Source organism: Hakea prostrata, chromosome 4, assembly GCF_041222555.1.
Source record: "Hakea prostrata isolate BN-2017 chromosome 4, UWA_Hpros_2, whole genome shotgun sequence".
NCBI classification, from domain to species: Eukaryota; Viridiplantae; Streptophyta; class Magnoliopsida; order Proteales; family Proteaceae; genus Hakea; species Hakea prostrata.
In genome coordinates, this window is record NC_142603.1 from 41,081,991 (window position 1) to 41,105,245 (window position 23,255).

General features: G+C 39.6%; 1 protein-coding gene across 1 annotated transcript in view; it reads right to left on the reverse strand.

Annotated features, from left to right (window-relative positions):
- Window positions 1-23,255, reverse strand: part of LOC149018902 (DNA topoisomerase, type IA, core) — a 62,222-nt gene that overhangs the window by 15,479 nt on the left and 23,488 nt on the right. Inside the window, exons 6-8 of the mRNA XM_089153018.1 lie at window positions 15,094-15,337; window positions 10,706-10,868; window positions 10,491-10,610 (exon numbers count right to left, since the gene is read on the reverse strand). Coding sequence (XP_089009144.1) covers window positions 10,491-10,610; window positions 10,706-10,868; window positions 15,094-15,337 — 527 coding nt within the window. The remainder of the gene's footprint in view (window positions 1-10,490; window positions 10,611-10,705; window positions 10,869-15,093; window positions 15,338-23,255) is intronic.

Sequence of the window (23,255 nt, forward strand, 5' to 3'; positions counted from 1 at the left end):
TTCTTAATGCATTCTGCTTGGCTAGGAAAAATCCAGGCAAGGAAATGATCATATTCTAGCTCTGATCCAATCTACTAACTTCTTCTTGTAGCAAATGCTTCCTAACCCAATTGACAAGATGGACGAATTCAGAGCATTCATTCTATGAAACCCAGCCCTAACCTTGACCCGGAAACTCTGTTGTTTGTAGGTCCGAACACCCGAAGTAAAGCAAGAAGTCAACTATGGGCCATCCCAATGGAAGACTTGGTGTTTGGCTTAGAATCCATGAGTGTTGATGTTAGTGTTCCATTTATGAAAACTGCACCCTGATGAAGAAGGAATTAGTTGATGGACTTGGAGTACTCTCTAACTTGGTTAGAATCCATGAGTGTTTGTAACTTCAAGACTTGATATGATTAGAGTTTTGAAGTCCTCTACATACTAGCATACTAACTTTGTAGTTTCCCTCTTGTTTGGTACCCTTTTGAACCACCAAATTCGGTTATATATTCTAAAATCTCTGATTTTGAAGGCCACTGTCTCTGTTGGTCGACTCATTGGTCAACTGAGGCAATAGACCAATCAATCGACCAATGAGGACAGCAACCTTATGTTTGGTCTGTTTTGGATGATTTGATATCTTTCCTTCTAGGTATCTTTCCTAATATGTTATATATACTTGTTTAGGACTTTCTTTCCAAGTTTAGATAAGGTCTTATTTGATTCCCCCAAGATCCTTTGCGAGTTATATAAGGTAAGGATGGTTATTTCCTTAACTACATAGATTGCATGAATCTAGTTTCTATATTTGAATCTTTGGTTTATTTCCTTAATTAGATTCTTACAATGATATACTAATGATGCAACTACCTTGATTACAATAGCATTACTTGTTTATGCTACATTGATTCATGTATGATTTACTTACCAATTATATGCAAGTTGGATGTTATTATTGATTTCTTTCCATATAAGAAGTTACCATATATGTGATGTTATGGATTTATGTTTGTGAATGATTAAGTATGGTTTGGAAAGGAGAGGTGTCCTTTTGACACTTCTGTCCTTTGACAACTACGGGAATATTATGGGATGTTTCTGGAGATGCCCTTTGGACACCTTCCTAAACTGTTGGATGACATATTTAGGGTTGTCTAGTAGTGTTTGGCTAGGATGTCCCGTTATGTCAGACCTTAATCGAAAGGCTATTGAGACCGAACGACCCGTGGTAGCAATGGGGATTCATGGGCACTCAAGACCGGTAACCAACTCGTGAGAGGACAGGAATCACATTGTGGGAGCCATTTATAGGTAGGGTTGCATATGGATAGACTTGGGCTCACGGGCGCTCAAGACCGGTAACCAACCCGTGAGGGGACATGAGAGCTTCCCGTCTTCTATATGTGGATGACCTATAGGGTTGATGAGTCCGTAGTCAGGGACTATGAGGACTCTAGTGTGAAGGATGCCGGAAAGGATCGCCAGGGGCGAGGAATGGACGTATTTGGATCTGACTTGATGTAACTAAGTAAGAGACTTGCATTTGGCTAGGCTTTGACCCTGACATGCGCCGGTACTTAAACCAATGGTGATGTGAGAGAGCAGTGACTTAACCCCCAGCCATAGAATGTCTCGAGGGATGCCGGACCCACTACCAAAATGCGTTGTGTGATGAGACCTTCCTAAAGAAGTACGGTGTTATGACTTAAAGCATGTCTGACAATAGAGACCAGCATACATAGAGTTAGAATCATATTGCATCATGTGTTTCAGATCATATAGCATTTTACTCTGCTTTGAAATCATGTTATTTATGTTGTTATGGATTAACTGCCTTACTAGGTTTCTTTGAAACTCATTCCTTTTGTACAATATCTTTTGTTAGATTACTCTACAGGTATTGATGACTATGAAGGTCAATATGAGGAAGCACAAACTGAAGAAGCGTACTTTACGCAAGGTGTTGGCAACCATGAAGATTACATTGAGGATTCCTCGAGTGGCCTTACTTGTTTCCAGGATTAGCCCTACTTGTGGAGTGGGAACGTCGACCGTCATTGATGAAGTTTATGTTTATGAAGACGTTCTTTATAAAGTAGAATAGACTCCTGCTTAGTTTGTTATATCTTTCTTTCTTGTTTTAGAACCAGTTGTAATCTTTCTTTTGACTTTCGAACTACTATTCCGTTGTTTGTAAACTGAGATTCTGCCTCACTTTACTTTATGATTTAGACATTCTGATTGTCTTTCGTACTCTGATGATATATGATTTATTCTTTCCTTATTTAGATCTTTTGATTATACTTTGTACATTGATTATTTATGTTCATGATTATGTTATTGTCTATGTAGGAGGTTGATTACCTCGATACTTGATCTTCGGGGCTGTGGATCACACACTCGGGTATGCCAGGTAGGGTACCAGCTGGGTGGATGTAACACATTCCGTTCCAAAAGAAGACCTAGAAGAAGGATCCATAGTTTATTGTGAAATTAAGAAGACTAGATATCGCACCAACAGATGTTAGAAGGTTGCACCATGGATGTAATCAACTCCGCTTACCTGAACAGAAAGGAGTTTGACATTCCAAAGCGGCAGCATTTGCAAATAAGGTCAAGAATGGAAGTATAGTGATGGCTAGTCAGTCTAGCAAGCATGGAAGAAATTTGGGTCAAAATTGTCGAAATTTTGACCGAACTACCTGCATTTTTGGAACACAAAACGAAAAAACCAAAAATTTCGGAAACATTATAGGTTTCGACCGAAACTATATGAAATCTCAATCGAAACAACACCAAATTTCGTACCGTTACGAAACAACACTTTTCATGTTATAAATCCCCCCTGTTTCAAGCAGAACCTGCCAAAAACGCAGTTCTGCCAATTTTGAGCCTTTTCGCCAGCGTTAGTTTCAACCCTTTTTCAACTTTTTCTCATTTCTCTTGCATTCTACCCCCATTTCACCTCATTTTTGCAACTCCTTTGCATTCCTTCTCTAATCTTGCTCCTCCATTGTTGGGTTTTTGAGAATCAAACAAGGTGAGTTTACAGAGTTCTCCATCTTTTTTTTTTTTGTTCATGGCTCAAATCAACTTAGATTGCTTTCAAATTAAAGTATGTCTAGTCTAGAGTGTTGATTTATGAATTTGTGGTGTCAAAAATTATTTTTTGTTCGTCTTAGTATTTTTTTATTTTTCTGTTATCATATATTATTTTGTAAATTATATATATTGCTAAAAATGTATATGTATACTTGTACAATAGATGTATGAGCTTCATACTAATGCATATGAAACACCGTATTGCTGCGATGGTGGTGAATCAAATTTTTTTCTGTTAATTATCTATTTTAACTATATTTAATATACATTTATTTAGTTTTAAAAATATTTAAATATTAAAAAATTATTTAATTTATGTTTTAAATTTAAAAATAGGAGAGTATTAGTGGAAGAATGTTTGCAATTTTTGGAGCATGTTGTGGAGCTTTTGAAGATAATTAGTGTGTATTTTATATATTTTTAAATTATTTAGATATTAAAAAATACTTATTTATTTTTGTTTTATATTTAAAAATAGGAGATTATTATTAGAAGCATGTATGTAATTTTTGGAGCATATTGTGGAGCTTTTTAAGATACTTAGTGCATATTTCTTGTATCAGGCACTCTCCTTCAAAGCTGTCAGACATAGCTTGGCAACATGGGAAGCCACTGACAGTTGATAGGAAGAGCGAGTGTAATTACTGCAAAAAACAAATAGGAGGAGGTGGAGCCACTAGATTGGAGGTGCATCTAGCTAGGGGAAACAGGGATGTAGTAAGATGTCAAAAGGTGCTCTCAAATGTCAAAAGGCAATGGCCCCATACTTGGCTAGGGGAAAGCAAAAGAGGAAAGGGAAGAGAACACAGAGGGAGGAGTTCGAGGATGTATGCCTAGATGACCTTCTAGAGCCAGGAGAGCAGAATTTTGATCCAGAGGAGCCAGGAGAGCATGGATGTGACCCTGACCCAGAGTCCGAACAAATTAAGAGGGCGATGATGATAAGTAGGGAGCAAGCGAGGGTTGATCACATGAGGAGGCAACTGAGGGCTACAGGTTGTGGGTTCTCTAGAGAGCCAGCCGATATCGGAGGCACACACAACTCCCAAGTCCTTATTAGGAGGAATCAAAGTGTGAGGAAGGAGATTCCTATCCCACAGGCCCCAACAAGGGGTCGAGCATCGTCAGCGCATCCTACAGATCCGGATCTTGAGAATCTTAGTAATGATCCGGCCCTATGTAGGAGGCCTGAGCACAAGCAGAGAAAGTTGAAGCACTTGCGAGGGAGTGTGAAGGAGAAAGTGGGGATGACTTTCTCCAAATGGGCTATGTACCATAGTATTCCAACACATATAGCCCAAGGGCCCTACTATAGGGATATGATGGAGGAGATAGGAAGGGCTAGGAGTGGGTGCAGTGGCCCACTCCATATGGATATATAATGTCTATTTGCCTAAGCATAAAGAGGACTTGAATGAGTACATTAATTAATTAAAGCCCATGTGGGCTTATTATGGAGTGATTGCGATGGTTAATGGTTGGACTGGTCCCACTAGGCACTCCATCATAAATTTCATATTAAATTGTGATAGGAGGAAAGTGTTCCTCAAATGAGTAGATGCATTCAGTGGGTGAATTATTAAAGGAAGTGGCGAAGGAGGTCGAAGTGGAGAATGTGATCCAAATTGTGACTGATAATGGCTCCAGCTACAAGAAAACTGGGTTAAAGATGCAGGTGAACCCCAAGTATCAGAACATGCTTCTACTTCTACAACTAATTTTCATTTTTAAATACATATATTACATACTTACATTATATGTACACTTTATGACTTTGTATTAATGCCTTGATGGATAGATATAAGCTCTTTTGGACTCCATGTGCTGCTCACTGCATTGACTTAATGCTAACGTACATGGGAAATGTCAAGCTTGTGAAGAAGATTGTGGAGCAAGCCCGACAAGTTAGCACATTCGTCTATATCCACACCTATGCATTAAAGATGATGAGGGACAAGTGTCAAGGTGACTTAGTGAGGCCAAGCATAACTAGATTTGCTACATATTGGATAGCACTACAGAGTTTTGAGAGTAGGAAGAATGGCCTTAAGAGTAATGCTGCATCAAAACAATGGTTTAACTAGGAGGGTTCTTCATCCGTAGGAGTAAAGAGAGCACAGTTAACCAAAGTAGATGAGAGTTTTTGGAATAATGTGAGGATAGTGGTGAAGATGCTTGAGCCTGTGGTGCATGTGTTGAGGATGGTAGATTAGCAGAGAAGACATACTCTACCACACATATGGGCTGCAATAGATAGGATGAAGCAACAAGTTGCTCAAGTCTACCCATAGGGCAACAAGAAAATCCTCGACATCATCCAAGTTAGATGAGAGTCTATGTTACAGCAACCACTACATAAGGCTAATGAGTCATTGAGTCTAGGAATCAATTTAATTTTCATGATGTTATCACACTATTAAGTATTGACTATTCCCTCTTATTTTATTTTTTCTTACATAGCATACTATTTTTAAATCCCAAGTACCAATTACAACGACAATCTTGAGATGAGGCAAGATTTGATGGATGCCGTCCAAACTGTAGTGGAGAGGCTAGAACTGGATCCATATAAACTGGCAATCATCCTTATGGAGGTGAGATAGTAATTTGATATTCACAATTCATAGTTTTATACTAAGTTATAAGTATTAACCTAGTTTTTTTTTTTTCTCCTTTATATATTAGATAAAGGCATTTAGGGTGCCACTGGGAGCTTTGGTCATTCTATAGCCGTTAGGGGTGCAAGTTTGGCCCTGGCGGCCCTGACCCGCCCTAAGCCCGCCCTGAGCCCGAATAGGGCTTGGGCTAAAGATTTTGGCCCTAAGGGCGGGTTAGGGCCAAAATATTCTGGCCCTGAACTAGGGCCAAGGGCGGGCCTGGGATTACTCTCTGGCCCGCCCAGCCCATCCCGGCCCGTCCCTGATTTTTAGCCCTGACCCAAGCCCTGATTTTGGCCATGATCTTAGCCCTGATTTGGCCCTAATCTTGACCCTGACCCAGGCCCTGATTTTGGCCCTAATCTTAGCCCCGATTTTGGCCATGATCTTAACCCCGACCCAGTGCCCCGATTTTGGCCTTGACCAGGCCCCGATCCTAGCCCCGATTTTGGCCCCGATCCTAGCCCCGATTTTGGCCCCGATCTTGGCCCTGATTCTGGCCCTGATCCTGGCCCTGATCTTGGCCCTGATATTAGCCCTGACCTTGATCTTGGCCCTGATTTGAGTCTAAAGACTCTGGATCCTCCACCCACATTGAGAGGAATTAATTGTAATACATATAGGTGGATACTTGACACGTGTCAAATTTTAAAAACATGATCATGTTTTCTAGAAAATTAATAAAATTAAACTATAACCTCATTACCAATGTAATAAGCATCTATTTGATTTTGGCCCTGATCCTGACCCTAATTTTGGCTCTAATCTTAATATTAATTTGACGATGATCATGTACTATAGTACTAGATTTTTACCCTGATCTTCATACTAACATTGATATTGAGTCTTGATTTTGATATTTAGTCACTTTGATCATATTAGACTATAAATTCACTTTTTATATTATTTTTAAGGTAATTTTTATTTTTCCAACAAAGTCATTTTTAGTTCAATAAAATATGGATTTTGTTTTTTGACTAAGGCGAGATAATATATTATAAATAATAATAACTATTACATAAAGAATTAATATCTAACAAATTTATACCCTAACTTCTCATCATGAATATCTAACAAATTTACTGTGATATTTCAAAAAAAATTATTAAAAACATATAGCAATGTTTGTAACTAAAACATCATTTTCTTTAACTATGAAAAAAATACTTTTTTTTTTGTTGAATACTAAATTATTGTCGATTTACTTGTTAACAAGGTTTTGAATATGATTTTTTTTGTATTGAATAAAGATATCAATTTATTGAATAGTTGTGAATGAAAACATACCTACCTAGGGCTTAAATTCTTGACTTTGAAGATAAAATTTTCATTTATCAGATTCCTTTTGAATTATGAATCTCTAATGTTTCTAAGTTTGCAAAAAGAGTTTGTGTGACATTCTCTATAATTGACTTGACTTTCAAATATGCCTAAATTTAATTACAATTCTTCTCTCTACTTATTCTATTTCATGAATAATTTTAACTCTTTGCTGCTGGAGAAAAACCAAAGGAAAAAATAGAATAAAAAGAGAGAGAGAGAGAGAGAGAGAGAGAGAGAGAGAGAGCAAATTAAAAAACCCTAGAAATTTGGATTTCTCTATTTCTTTAAAATCTAAATGGGTATAAATAATTAAATACATATTGAATCTAAGTTTTGGATTATTTGTTGACATCTTTAATATTTTATTTTTCAGAATTGAGTTTGAAATTTAAGTATTTAATTACTTTAATATGTATTTTAATTACTACATGTCTTACATTTGATATTTACGACCAAAGATATGGCCATTAAAGCTAGGGACAAGGCCAATTAGGGCCTGGGCCAATCAGGGCCAGGGACAGGGCCAATCAGGGTCAGGGCCAATTAGGACCAAGGACAGGGCCAATCAGGGCCAGGGACAGGGCCAGGGACAATTAGGGCCAGGGACAGGGCCAATTAGGGCCAAGGACAGGGCCAATCAGGGCCAGGGCCAGGGCCAGGGACAGGGCTAATTAGGGCCAGGGACAGGGCCAATCAGGGCCAATCAGGGCCAATTAGGGCCAACCCATCCCGACCCGGCCCAATTAGGGCCAATTAGGGCGGGAATGGGCTTGGCTTGGCCCTGTAGCGCTTAGGGCCAGGGACAATAATTATTGGCCCTGAACTAGGGCCAGGGCGGGAATGGGCTCAAATTATACCATATAGGACTGGGCTTGGGATTGCAAAAGCCCGGCCCAGCCCGGCCCAGTTGCAGCCCTAATAGCCGTATCGAAATGCAAATCCGCCCCTGGGGGTAAGTTAATTCATTATATATTCAATTAATTATATTTAGCTTTAAGATAGTTATTTAACTATTGAAATAACTTAGAGTCTATGTTTGTTGTTGCAATTGAATGGTGATAGCAATTTGGACGTGACTCACCCCACTTGAGTAAGATTGCAAGCAACGTGTTCTCCAAGACATGTTATGCCACTGGTTGTGAGTGAAATTGGAGCACCTTCAGCCTCATTCACTCAAAGAGGCATAACCAATTGGGTTTGAGGCATCTCGAGGACCTTGTCTACTTTCATTATAATATAAGACTAACGGAGGATCATATTAGACAGGGGATGGACAGAGAGAATAAAAATATCGAGTTAGCTGACATATTTGAGATCGATGATGATGATAACCTAGTAGTTGATTGGATCAAGGACAGTGGAGAGCCCTTACTGGATGAGGAGGGAGGTCATCCCAGTAGACAGATTGCAAATGAGATGGGGGTTGATGTGGCAGACATCATGGCCCGAAGGGAAGTGCACATACAGCGCCCACCTGCCCGTCCGTTCGTGCCACACCCTAGTGCATCCACTTAGACTTGGGATTTGATTGTCTAGTCCAACACCAAGGATGATGCGACTTAGGCACCCCCGACAACAATGATGATGATGATGGAGGATGAGGAGGGTGTTGGACCTCATAATCAGGATTCAGCTGATCCTAGGGACAGACCACCAATACCAACACCAATACCAGCAGTACGTGAGAGTCAAGGAGGGGGAGGATGACCACCGAGATTCACAGGCGAGAGTTAGTTCACTCACGCGACACAGGATTCAGACCATACTGGAACTGCATCTCCAGGCAAAAATGTTTCCTCAACATATTCAAGGAAGGGAAAGGGAGACAACACAGATATAACACGAAGGACACGCCATCATATAAGTCTTATTGTCCGGCTGATGTGGAGAGTTTCGTGGAATCTATGAGATTGATGAGTATGGATGATTCTAAAGACTCCACCTCCAAAGAATCCGAATGGCATAAGCCTACAAAGTCCTCATATAATACTGTTGTGGAGAGTATTGGTTCTACTCCGTCGATGGAGCTTATGGTTATGCACCTTATAGTGTCCCTTCTGGCTATCAGACTCAAGGTTAGCCACCAATAGAGCCTTATGGCCATGGAGCTTATGGTGTCCCTCCCACTGTCACCTATCGAAGTCAGCCACTAAAACCTTGTTTTCAGTATGGAGCTTATGATGTACCTGCCCCTGCCAACTACCAGAATGTTTCTTCATTTTTTGAACATATCTTGCACTCCATACCACAGCACCACCAACCTTTCCATATGCAGCGTAGCCAGTTCCTTATCAGGAGATTCACAACTTCCCACCATTAGGACATCTTAGGCATGTGGATGAGGCCACATACAGGAGAGCAATTGTCGACTATGTCAACAACTATATGGAGCAAACATCATGGGACTTTTATTGTCATCTCAAGGGGTGCAGAGAGAAGAGGGAGACATGGAATAGAGTAGATTTATAATTGGTAATATTCTCGCTTCCTCTCATATATACTATATACTTGAATGTTACATTTTCAATGTTTTTTTGGTAAACTAGTAGTTTCATAGTGTTTATTATGCTTGAAATAGGAGGTATGCAAGAATCCAGATCATTTTGAGTCCATATAAGGCTCGAAACTGATGTTCGAAACCTTAGTAAAAAAAGGACAAGTTTTTTACCGAAATTTCGGTCGAAACTTGGAAGTTTCAGCCTTTTCCTACGTCAAAATTCCTGTTTCGACTGAAATTTCTTCCTTGTTGGCAAGGATGAGAGGAAGAACCATGTATTTGACTAGGAGGGAGCCAAAAAAGAAACCATTCATGACAAAGGATATATTCCTTGCCAAAATCAAACACCTGAAAGGAAGATGTGGAATATCAGGAGATTAAACTTTGAGACAAAAAAGTCTCTAGAAAAGCTGAATAAGTTGAACATAGAGGGTGATTTACTTAGTTAAGGGAACCAAAGAACCAAGGACAGACAGAAAATGATGCCAAGAGAAGGGGCGAGGAAAGGAATGCAAAGATTGGGCCTCGTAACAAGTATGACCTCGATTAGATTGGGGTGCAAGGATTCATGTTCGGATCAGGCTGAGTTGTTCCATCATTGTTTCGAATTACTAGGAGTGATCGAGAGGTAAAAGTTAATTGTTTTAGGCGAATAGAGAACAGCTTGGATAAATATGAAGTATAAAGGAGTGACATAAATTTCCCCTATTTCTCTATTTTGAGGGACAAAGCAATGGTTGAGTTACTAATATTCAAAACCCAGGCGGGATCTAGAGTACCACTATAAAATAACAGTAAACAGTTAACTTGTTGAATACCATCTTAAAATAGCAACTAACATAACAGTACATGAGAGAATTATCAAATAATGAATTCCTACAACTTCAAGGAAAGCCATGCCAAGATATTGTATCCCCAAGTGGACTTACCTTCAACAAATTCACCGTATTAAGACCTGGAGGACGGCTTTTGTTCTCTTCTTTAGTTGATATATTGGTTACTTCTAGGGTGCCATCATCCGCTACCATCTTTTGAAACATCACAGCAACCTATGATCAAGCATATACATGGAGAAAGCCTCAGCCAAAGGGCAAAAGCATGAGCTAAAATCAGGGGAGAAATAATACAAAAGAGAGGATCTCACATCCATATCAAACAACTTATTGCGATCCCATTCTAATTGAAGTTCATAGCCATTGTGTATGATATAAGGGTGTAAAGACCAAAATTTCTCTGGCTTAAAAGTGGTGATTTGCAAGTAACGTTGCACACAAAATCCGAGAGTTGGAGTCTGGCAAGGTCCATAGCTGAAACAAGCACAAGATAAACATGATTTTCTGATCTCTTTTACTCAAACTATTGACACTAAATCATGCTTTTCTAACCTTTATTTATTGAGACTAATGAAACTAGATCACTTAGAAACAGTTCGCGTCATAATAAGCAAGAACACAGGAAATAGAATAAAAAAATGCCAAATCCAACACATTGGGTCATATTAAGTAATAACACATGAATTTGAATGAAAAAAGTCAGAAGATGTTTGTGTAGGTGAAAAAGCTAATACAATTCTAAATTAGAAAACTAGTCAACCGGAATACATAATTAAAGGTATTCCGTAAAGAAATGAACAAATCATGGAGTGGCTAATTGGCTTTCTTAATAAGATAGTCTAACAAACCAACAATTCAGCCTTCTGTTTTGTGGATGAATCAAGATTCAAAATCTCGGTCCCGAGGCCAATTTCAGCAAGCCTCAAAACCAAATGATTAACCAGCCAAGGACAGCCCAAGAAGAGCCGAAGGAGGGCCCAGGCCAACTAGCAATTTAAGACAAACCTGGGGGACTGAACCAATACAGGGGCATTTTGGTCATTATCCACCCCTTGGTTCTAGTCCTACTTAGTAGAAATAAGTCCAGCTATTTTTGTGGAGTCCTTTTTTTGCTTTTCTTTGGTTGGTTAGAGTCCTAGTTTGTGAGTTATTTCAAAGTTTTATTTTGATTGGAGATTGTTTGAATTGAGGCCTATCTTAATTAGCATGTGCTTTGAAGTTAACATAAAAGTTTAACCAAGCATGTGTGTTTAGTAGCTTCCAAATCTAGGGTTGAGGTATTTAAGTAATTAGATCCCATTTTGAGTGTTTTGGTCAAGAGGTGGAATCCTTGTCAATTAAGGTTTCCCACCCCAAGTTAAAGTCATTTGTTATAAATACTTACAGACTCTATGTAATTTTCAGTTTTTGATGAACAAAATTTTGAGTTGAAGAAAGACTTGAGAGAAGCTGAGGGTTTCTCAAGGTGGAGGCCTGCAGCTGGTTTGTGCCATAGTTTTCTGCAATTTCAGAATTTCTTCTTCTTTAAGCTTCAGCAGCAGCCTAATTCAAGCAACTACGGCAATTCCAATCTCCCTCCAAGTAAGTTCAGCCCCCTACCATCAATTGCAACCCATTCCAGCCCTTCCCCTACCGCCATTCTCTCTTTCCTGCCTTCGATTCCATATACCCAACCATGCCCTGACCCCAGAACCCCTGAAACCCCATAGCAGCCCCGTTCTGTGATTGCAGAATTTTCTGCAATCAACTTTCTTGAACCTGGATTTCTGTTTCTGTATATTTTTTCTGGTCATTGTTACTTGCAGTAGAATCTACAGGAAGAGAGAGAGAGAGAGAGAAGAAATGAAATTGTTGTAACATAGGGTCTTGGGTTAGATCTTCAGGATCTTCTAGAGAGGAACCAGCACAAAACTAGGGTTTCTAGATGCTTAGGCTACAATACTTCTTTGGTGGATATTACAATCTGCAATCTTTCTTCATAGCCCTTTCTTTCTTCAAGAACTCAAGAACTTGACATAGTAACTTGAACCAATGGTGCTTAGGTAAGTTGGTATGTCCATTGGGTTTCAAAGATTAAAGTGTTGTTTCATGAAAACTCCAGATTTATTTTCTAACTTGTTATGGTTGTAATTATTCATTTGAAATAGAACTGATTCAGTTGAATGGCATTTCATTTTCCTATTGTGCATTTATTAGATCAGTTTTTGAGGATGAGCCATTGTGGGAAATTCATATCAAGGTAATTTCAGCTATGTTTTATTTCATTTTTTGGTACCACTGTTTTGTTTGAAACAATAGAATATGGATCATAGATTTATGTACTCATTTGTGCAATATTATGATAGACTAATCAAAGTTGGGCCAAGTTGAGGAAGCACGGCCTTCCAGAGTATGAAGACTTGAGTAAAATTTTCGGGGGTACATATGCTACAAGTGAAGAAGCAATAACTCCTGACACTACACTAGAGCCTACAGTGGACTTGAGCAAGGATAATTACAAGTCTATTGGTGATTATAGCTCAAATGGAGGTGACGTTAACATCATTTCTGATGTGGAATTGTGGATCCTGAGGTGTCACCTACCACTCATGTTCATACACCCAGTGAACCCGTCCCTCTTCTTGAAAGACATGATAAGACTCCAAATGCGAAGAGAAGGAAGAGAAAGATCACAAGCCCAAAAATCACCAATTCAAGTGTAATCCAATCCTTCTCGGAAAAGTGCTTGACAAAGTCGGACAAATATTTGGAAGGGTACGGCTGATTCAACTTCTCAAAAGGACTTCAGCCTTGCTAAGTGCATAAGTGTTATTGTGAGCATGAATATGGATACCCCCACATATAGCAAGGCAGTCTTAAGAGACAAGTCAGACCCAATATTTAGAGACATGTTGATATCTTCCCCCCCCCCCCCCCCTATGAGGGAGATTACTCTTGATGTATTGGTTGGAGCTGCCCATCCACCCCACTGACCCTTCTCGGATTTGAACAATTGCTGATGATCTTTTTTTCTTTTCCCCTTCAAATGGATTTTCCTTGGTTTGTCATAATTTTGGATGTTTTAATCTCTTTTATGGATTGTATGGATTATGTGCGCTTTTTATATTGTATGGATTATAAATATTTTGTTATGGATTGGAAATGAATTGGAAATGGATGCTATCTTTTTTCTTTTTAGTAGGGTATCTATATTTTACAGGGATTAGAGTCATAACATGGATACATCTAGTGATTCAGATGGAAAGATTTTCGTGGATGTATAGGTTTGGAGATGTTGATAGATCAACCACAAGTGACCTGTGTCCTTGAGCCAATACGAGATGGCAAACTCACTGGACCAGAATGGGTTAAAGAAATCTTAGATGGTCATGTAGATCATGTCTACGACAGATTCAAGATGGAGCGATGTGTTCTATAACCTAGAGTCCAAATGCGACATCAAGGGTGGTTAGATGATACTAAGTACATTCGAGTAGATGAACAGCTTGGGATCTTTTTTTGTTTGCTTGGCCATGACTTTAAATATAGGGTCGTCACGGAAGACTTCCAACGCTCACCAGAGACAATTACAAGGATATTTGAGAGGGTGTTTTGATGCTTTCATGATGTTAAGCAGAGAAAACATAATACCTCCTAACTTTGCTGCAGTTCCCACAGAGATCCTAACAAATCTGAAGCATATAGAGGAGCAATGTCATTCTGTTCGAGATGCTATTCAGAAGAAGCTCATAGCAACATCCTTTGTCTTCTGCTTACCAATTGGCTGATTGTTCAGGAAAGTGTTGTTTGATTCTAATTTTGGTGTATTTATTTAACACTGAGTATGGGTGATCTGTATGCTCCAGCTTGAGTGGGAATGATGAGATATCTATGGTAGTGGTATATCTTGTATTTTGGGTTTTATTATGAAGTATGGGTTTATATTAGTGAATGGGAAAATATGTTCAGATACTATAATATGCTCTATCTATAAATAGAAGCCTGCAATTCATAAGAAGCCTTTCTCTGACCTAGTTTGGTCTCCAGTTTTTTCTTCTTCTGACGTCTTCTCTTCTTCTGTATTGATTTGGTTACTAGTGCTAAATTTCGAATATTCTAACAAGTTGTAGAGTTTAGGTTTATCTATCAGTCTATGTTTCTCTCTGTTAGTTATTTAGCATTATTGTAATCAGTCTTGGGTTTGGTTATTACTTTCTAACGTAGTTAAACTTAGACTTCAGAAGGTTTCCTCTCAAGAGCTGCTTGCATGTCAGGAACAGGCTGTCTATACTCTATATAGATCCATTCCATGTTTGCTCTCTCTCTCCTCTTCTACAGCTCAGTTCTTCTCTTCTTCTTCACAGGTTCTGGTTGTAGATTTGTCACAATTTGTAGACAGAACTCTGCATGCTGAAATGTAACAGAGGTACTTTAGTGAACATAACCAACAAGAATTGAGAAACCAACTTATCAAAGTAGAATGAAGCCCAAATTCAAATAAGTTATGTGTTTTACTGCAAACAAGTGTTAAAGACTTAATTCAATCCACTGAATGCATCAACCCAATGCCAACCCACCCACCCGACCCAAAAAAAGGGAGGAAAAAAAAGGGGCAAGAGTAAGGGGGGAAAGTTGCAATAAGCATGCTTTATAGCATATACAAGAAGCACCTGAACAAAGGAAAGAAGAACTGAGTAGAGATAGAGAGAAGAGAACCCACGAAATGACTCTGGAATCAAGGTTCCCATATTTTCCTTGGAAATATATAGTCTGAAACCGTGTAAATGCAACCCCAACTTTCAAATCTATCTCTTGGCGTGCATCAACAGCCAATGCTTCATCTTTGTTTGGTTCTACAAGGTTATCCATGGCCTTCAAAATATCTTTCTCAGTCACAGAAGAGAATCGAGCACGATAAACTCTTTGCCCAGCCTCCTTTCTGTTAAAGCCCGCAGAGTCAATGACTGAAAATTTCAATATGATGGAATTAGAAACAGAAATTAATTGATTGATAGAAGTTCGGTATTAAAATTTCTCTTTTTGTCCACCAATACGCAGGGGAGTTCTTCCTAGATCACATAACATAAATATGGAAGTATCAGAAACAATGGTTTAAATACACATAAAATACATATTCAGTTACGAATGTAAACAGATCCATGTTAATAATGTTTATAGAATCATGTATTTTTCAAATTACAGACTATAAAATTCTGAAAATAGTCAATTTTTTGGGGGTGAAATAAAAATACACTACGAAGTCCCGAAAGGGAAGGGAAAGGAAGAGGGGGGAATACACAAGAAAATAAGCGAGAGGGGGGGTTGGGGAAGAGAAGCCAAGGCCAAGAGAGCCCCGTGAGAAATCAAAACAGAAACATCCAAGTCCCAAGTAAGCGAGTAACAACAATAAGACTATTCCATGGGGTGTCCTCCAAAATTTATAACTGATCAAAGAAAGCTTGGAGCTAACATTGATAAAGATGGCCTTTAAAAGAACAAGGGATATAGATTTGGTAGTCTATCTTATGGTGTTACGCTCCATCCAAATATGGGAAACATTAACCCCAAACACTAATCTACCAACGGTTTAGGAGATAAAGGAGCCGCATAAGGAAAACAGCCAACACCATTCACAGTCAAGGAGAAAGGAATGTCTACACTGGGCCAAATGTAGGCTATGATATAGATCCATCCCTAGTTAGAGTACTGAAATTTTCTGCTCAGAACTTAGAAGGGCAGTAGTTGCACTGGTGGTTAATGGAGTGGCCGACCGGATTGTAAGTCTACAGTCACCAGAACATAGCCACCAATTGGGACAAGTACAGTGGTTAGTGAGACTGAGAGAACCATTATGCAAATGGTCACTGAAGATTTCCACTGGAATATAAACCAGCAAAGTCGGAAAGGTACTCTGTATTCAATCTAAAGGATAGCGATTAACCAGCCCAGTTAACCGATCAATCAGTGTATTCGAAAATAGAGCAGTCAAAAAGTTAAAAGGCTATAATTTTGACCCCAGGAATCCTCCTCTGTAGATGGGGACTACAGAGTTTTGAAAGGAGGCTTTTTGGAAAATCTCTGGGGAAACTCTGTTGGGCTAAAGTTGAATATTCGAGAACCATTTGAAGCTTAAATTGGAAAGATCTTCTGGGCTATTGAGAAAAAGTATTTGACCAAAGGGGGTTGATTGATTTATCTGTATCATGTAAATTTGTATTTAGGCCTTTTAGCCATTTGGTCTGTCACATTACAGTGACAAGGTGTTGATCATTTTGTGACGGTATTACTCCTGCCTCGACAAGGACGGTGGTATAGTAGATATCAATCATTGACTTAAAAACTAGATGTAGAATGGTATTGAGGCCATGCTAAACCACCACAAAATAGGTATGCACTCTCTCTTTCTCTCTCTGTTTGATTAAATTGTTTTGTTTACTAAAAATCATCGGAGTTGTGAGATAAGCAAGAAAAGAACATTGAAATTTGGGGAAAGATTCTACATTACTGATTCACCCCTCTAAGGTTGCATATATTATGTTACAACAAGCATCCTTGTCTATCAACATCTAGGCTAATTTTCTGAGATCATTCCTCCCTCCCCCCCCCCTTGGGCTGGACACAATCACCCACATCACCCATTAAGCACTAACTTAACGTATGTGGAGATAAAAATTTACAGACCAACCTGTCCCATCAATTCACTAACCTTCACCTTCACCCTACCCTCTGAGATCTTCTCCCTCTCAATGTTCAACCCCTCACACCCTCATAACCTTGAGCACTCCTTCCCCATTCATTTTACAGCAGGCCATAAATTCCCTCCTCCATATCCCAAGAGGACATCTCACCTGGCCTCTTCCATGCCAAACTCTGAGGGACTCTTGCTGCTATAATCCCGTTTCCCCCACTCCCCACCCAAGTTCATTAATCAGGAAGTCATAGTTACATTTCTTGTTTATCCCCCATAGTTTAGTGTATCCGACAAATGAAAAAAGATTTCACTTTAAACTCCATTCTGTAGTCCTTTCCTGCCTTGGTGAAGAAGCATTCTAGACATCGTTAGAGATTGGTTCTCCGTGGTCTTGTCCTCAGCAAGGCCATTTTCCTACATTATGGAGGTCTACAAAATCCAGATCTGGGACTCAACGTTAATGATGTCACTCATTCCTAGCATTGGCCCCCATTAGTCCGTTTAGAGTTTCTTGTGGTCTGTCCCAACTCTTTTTCAGGCCCTTGCTTCCCTCCCTCTATGCAAAGGTAGAGTCTTGTACGTTGTACTGTTTTGCTAGTCTCTCCCCTCCCCCACTCTTCTCTTTCTTTGATAATGAATGTTTTGTTCATCTGACAAAAAATTGATTGGCATACTCCGGTACATAAAGATTGGGGTTTGTATCCTCTCCAGGGAGTGCCCAGTGAGCTACAAGAAGGTGCCACGTGGACAATACCAATCCAAGGGCTTAAATAATATTTAACTTTACCCCAAGTGAAACCCTTAAAACCCAACCCAAATTGAAAAAATACAGATAAAAAGAAAGCCTTCATCTACATTTCCTCATTGCCCTGAACCTACAAGTGAAGATGAAACCCTCCCTAAGACACCTTACTCCCTCAACCATGAAATCAGCAAATTCCATACCAGGGATTCCCGACACCGACAAGAGCTTCTATTCCGAGTTACGACTTCTTCCTTACAGGCTTTCCAGCCCTAGAAACCAGTGCATTCTAGAAGGGGAATCCTTACAAAACAGCGGCGAAAATGGAATAGCTTTTATATCTAAAACTTTTCCCGTCTGCCCGGTCTTTCTTCTTTAAAGAGTTTAAAGAGCTGGGTAGGACTATTTAATAGATAGCTATTGCACTGATTCCTCCCAACTGCTCTGAAAATTCTTCTCCATCACCCACCTCGCTGAAGTGCATCTCTTCTCGGATTTGAGTTTGATTCAGCAAGAGGATTGAAGCCAGAAGAAAATACACTCAATAGTTTGGAAAGGAAAAAAAAATGTTTTTGATATTGATGACAACCAGTGCTTTTCATTCTTGCAGATTTGCAATAAGGAAGACAAATACCTTTTTTCCTTTCTTTTTTTTTTTTTCTTTTTTTTTGGGGTGGAGGGTGGAAGAAGGGTAAGGATGAATTTTAAACCAGGTTTCCATTTAAAACTCCTTCTTCCCTGAGATTTGACTGCTCCGTAATTTCTTCTCCAACACCCACCTTGTTGGAGTGCATCAGTTCTCGGATTTGAGTTTGATTCAGTCGAGAGGATTGCAGCCAGAAGAGTTTAGATTCATAGTTGGGAAAAAAGAAAAGAGAGAGAGAGAGAGAGAGAGAGAGAGAGAGAGAGAGAGAGAAAGAAAGAAAAAAAAAAGATTTTTACTGTGATATTGAAGACAACCAAGGGGTTTTCATTCTTACAGATTTGCAACAAGGAATACAAATACCACTTCTTCTTTTTCAAAGGGGAAGGATGGGATTCTAAACCAGGTTTTGATTCTCCCTGAGTTCGGTGGGTTACATCTTCACTCGCAGGTTCAAAGCAACAAGGAAAGGAAGATGATTTTTTTCCCCCCCAAATCAGTTTCAGGTTTTATGGGTTTCACTTGGGGTAAAGGTAAATATTATCTAAGCCCTTGAATTGGTATTGACCATGTGGTACCTTCTTCGAGCTCGCTGGGCACCCCCTGGGAGATCACCCCTAGAGAGGAGCTAAACCCTAAAGATTGAGTAAGATTTATATTAAATAGAAAATATAAAAAGAAGGCATCCCCCTAGAACCCCTTCAGAAAAAGTGGTAAGGAGAATTCAGAAAAGGTGGGCATACCCTTCTAACCAATATCCCAAATAGGAAAATTAGCCCAATTACAATCTGTAATAAACAAGTGCTGCCACATCCATCTAAATTAGAGCAACTAGCTTTTATATGGAATTGAATAATTTCCCACCACATTCAATGCTCCCTGAGTTGAACCCATGTCATGTAATCTGCTGGCTGGTTTTATTGCCTCCACACATGCCCAATCTCCACCTCTACCAACAAAGCAGCCTCTTGCAAAATTCTCCCTTTTATAGCTCGACTCTTCCAAGGCCCTTGGATAGTCCCTTTAAGAATATCCACTGACAATTTAGAATCAGATCTGATGGAGACCTCCAAATACCATTCTTGAATGCCAATTTGAATCCATCTAAGTATGGCTTGCAATTCCATTGCCCCGACCAAAAGCCCTTCCCCTCTACCAGCATATGCCATAATAGGACTGCCAGAATTAGTCCTCAGCACCCCACCACATGTAGCTGTTGAATTCAACAATGCTCCATAACATTGCAATGAGAACAGATTCGTAGAAGGCCTATACCAGGAGCAAGCCTTTAGTACCCAGTCTTCCAAACAATATCAACATTCCACTCCTCAGCTATATAAGCAGTTTGGGCATTCCACTCACAAGTAATACACAGAGCAGCACATTTTACTTTCACATCATCCACAATTGCTGCAATTAACTGATCTGCTGTCCTGGATTTGTCCTTGAAAATTCGATAGTTCCTATCAGTCCAAAGGTGCTGAATAGTTGCACACAGTGCCAACTTCACAATTACTTCAATTCCCTCCATTATCTCCTCATGCTTCTCAATTAATTGTTATCATTAACCTCCTTTCATTTGATAACATTTTAAATATGCCTCTCCACACCAAAAAACTAAAATGAAACCAGAAGAATAGATGGTCAATACTTTCAACCCCTACCCAGCAGAAACAACAACTAAGACTCATCAAGATCTTCCTATCTAGCAGAGTGCCTCTAGTCAGCAAGGCATCTCTAAAACATCTTGATGTAACCCAGGTTCTGGGTTCTTCAGGATCTTTCTTTACTTAGAAGTCGCTAATAAATGGGCTATCTCTAAGGTTATGGTTTCATCTATGGGATGGTTTTGGTAACAAATGGGTGATTCTAGGATAACATGGATCCCTAAGAGGGTTGGATCTATTTTTGGAAATTGTGTCTTGAGTACGGAATGGATTAGGGAAGGGTTTAAGGTTTTTAACAATCAGACAGATGGGATAGATGGGAATTTCAGGGGTTTCAGATAGCCAACAGTACCCAAAGATGGGATGGGATTACGGGAGTGGCTGGGGTGTTTGGTATGTAACTAGGGGAAGGCAAGGGTTAATGTTTTGGGTAAGGAAATGGGTGGGAATCTTGCGGTTAGGCTTGGGATGGGTTGGGAATGAATCCTGAACCTTTCTTGGACTTTCTTGACTGCTTCTTTCTAATTCTTTATCTCTCTTATTTTTCTTTCTTCTTTCTTTTCTCTTCTTTCTTCTTTTCTACCTTTCTTTTCTTTCTTTCTTTCTTTCTTTCTTTCCTTCCTCTTTCTTTCTTTCTTTTGTTACTTTTGTGTTTTTCAGTCAGCAGTAAGACTCAAGAAAGGAGAAAAGAGGGTGGACTAGAGTGGAGGGGCTGGGGAGGGGATGCCACAAGATTTGGGAGAGGTGGGGGAGGTTTTCTGGTGATGCCACAGGGTAGGGGAGGCAGTGGACTGTAAGAGACTCTGCGAAAGAAGGGGGAGGGGTGGGAAGGTCTTGCAATGGAAGGTAGAGGTGGGGGAGTCCTTGCATGGGCTAGGGAAGAAGAGATAGGGGCTGGAATGGGAGGGGAGGGGGTTGAAATGTACTTACTGGTTTAGGAATGATGCTGTTTGCACTTGAGTTGAAGGAGGTGATCACCAAGATGAAGAACAACGCTGGAATTCCAGAAAGCTTCTCAGTCCAGGTCATGTGGCAGCTTCCCACAACTCCAAGCCTTGAAGTCTTATTAATCTTCCAACTGAATACTTTACATTACATTGAAGAAGTTCTTTACTTTACATTTGTTGGATTCTATTAGGAGTTAAATTAGAGTTTGTATTCATGTAAAATTCTATTCCTTGTAATAGTCTACTTTCCACTTAATTATAAATAGAGGGCTTGCGATCATTGATCAATAAGCCGTTCTACCAACATAGTGTTTCTCAACATGGCATCAGAGCCTAAGTTCGATAGGGAAGAGAAAGAAAAAGAAAAAAGAAGACCTACCTCAGCCGCTGCAACTGCTCCATCGAAACCCATCTTCTTCTGAGTTCTGATTTTTTTTTCTGTACTTCACCATCACCATCGAAGCAACCACAAACAGATTCGAGAGTTCATAACCGACAGACCCTGGAGAGAACTCAGGCAGACAGAGATTTCGAGAATCGGAGAGCTCGAGAGGAGTAGAAGAGATTCGAAGAGAGTCAAACGCTACTGCTTTGCTTTCCAGAAATCTGCAACAAACTCTTTCAACCCGTCGCCATCGCTAAAGGTGTACCCTTCCTCTGGCTGAAACACGACTGTTTCAACCCTTAAACCCTTACTTTTTGGCCGAATGGTTGCTTCTCTTTTTATTTAGACCAAACCAAACATATTTGGTTCTCTTTAGACCATACTTATTGTCTTTGGCCAAACCATATGTTTGGTTCTCTCTAAGTTTAGACCAAACCAAACCATATTATTGTATCTTTTTCCCTTTTTATCCAAATCTACTGTTCTTTTAGCCACAAAAAAACAATAATAAAGGAAAAAGGAGATTTGATCATATCATTGTTTGGCTATTGCATTCTGCGACATTTTAGTTATTTTTCAAAAGGTGAATATTGAAGAACTGCAGACAATTTTTTCAACATGGCAACTATCGATAGTACTACTGCTCCCACCGGCCCTGAACATTACCCCACTCTTCATCCTCTTTCGGTAAGATTTGATGGGACAAATTATTTGATTTGGTCCCGATCTGCTTACTTGATTATTGCCGGAAGAGGACTTGTTGGATATATTACGGGCACCACTATCAAACCTACTACCACAGGCGTTTCAAAGGATAAATGGATCTCGAATGACTCTCTTATTATGTCATTTCTCTTGAATTCCATGATTCCAAATATTGCCCGTGGATATCTATTACTTAATACTGCAGCCCAAATCTAGAAGGCTACTACTGAAACATATGGACAGTTGGGGAATGATGCACAGGTTTATGAACTACGAAAGAAGCTTCATGAGATTACCCAAAAGGAACTGACTGTGGCCCACTATTATGCTGAGTTGCGATCTCTTTGGCAAGAGTTGGATCATTATGGGGATTATCACCCCACTAATCCAGATGATGTGGCGACTTATAAGAAACACATTGATAAGATTCAAGTATATGACTTCTTGGCAAGTTTGAAAGTGGAGTACGATCAGATCAGAGTGCAAGTCTTAAGTCGTTCTCCCTTTCCCTACACTAGAACAGTCTTATGCTTTTATTTAGTGTGAGGAAAGTCGTCGATTAGCCATGCTTCATGCTCCTATTATGAAGAAATCAGCTTTACAGTCTGTTCGCACTAAATCTGATCCGGCTAAGGAGATTGTCAAATGTGAACACTGTCACAAACCATATCATACCAACGAAAATTGTTGGAAATTGCATGGGAAGCCTGCTGATTTTGAGCAAAAACGAGCACAAAGAAGGGGAAAACCAAAGGCTAATCTTTCTAAGACAATTTCCACCACACCCTCTACAGACATTAGTTTTTCACAGGAGGAGTTCGCTACTCTGCAACGTATTCTGCAGTTCTACTGTACAGCCTCGACCACTGCTTCCTCTACTACCCATACCAACTCCTACCTTGCTACTTCAGGTAAAACTTTTACAGGCTTTCAAGCTTCTTTAGTTTTTACTCCTTGGATCATTGATACAGGAGCCACAGATCATATGACTGATTTATCCACCTCTTTCTTACAATATTCTCCAACTTCTGGAAAGGATAAAGTTCGAATTGTTGATGGCTCCTATTCTTCCATTGCTAGAAAAGGGACCATTCAGCATTCT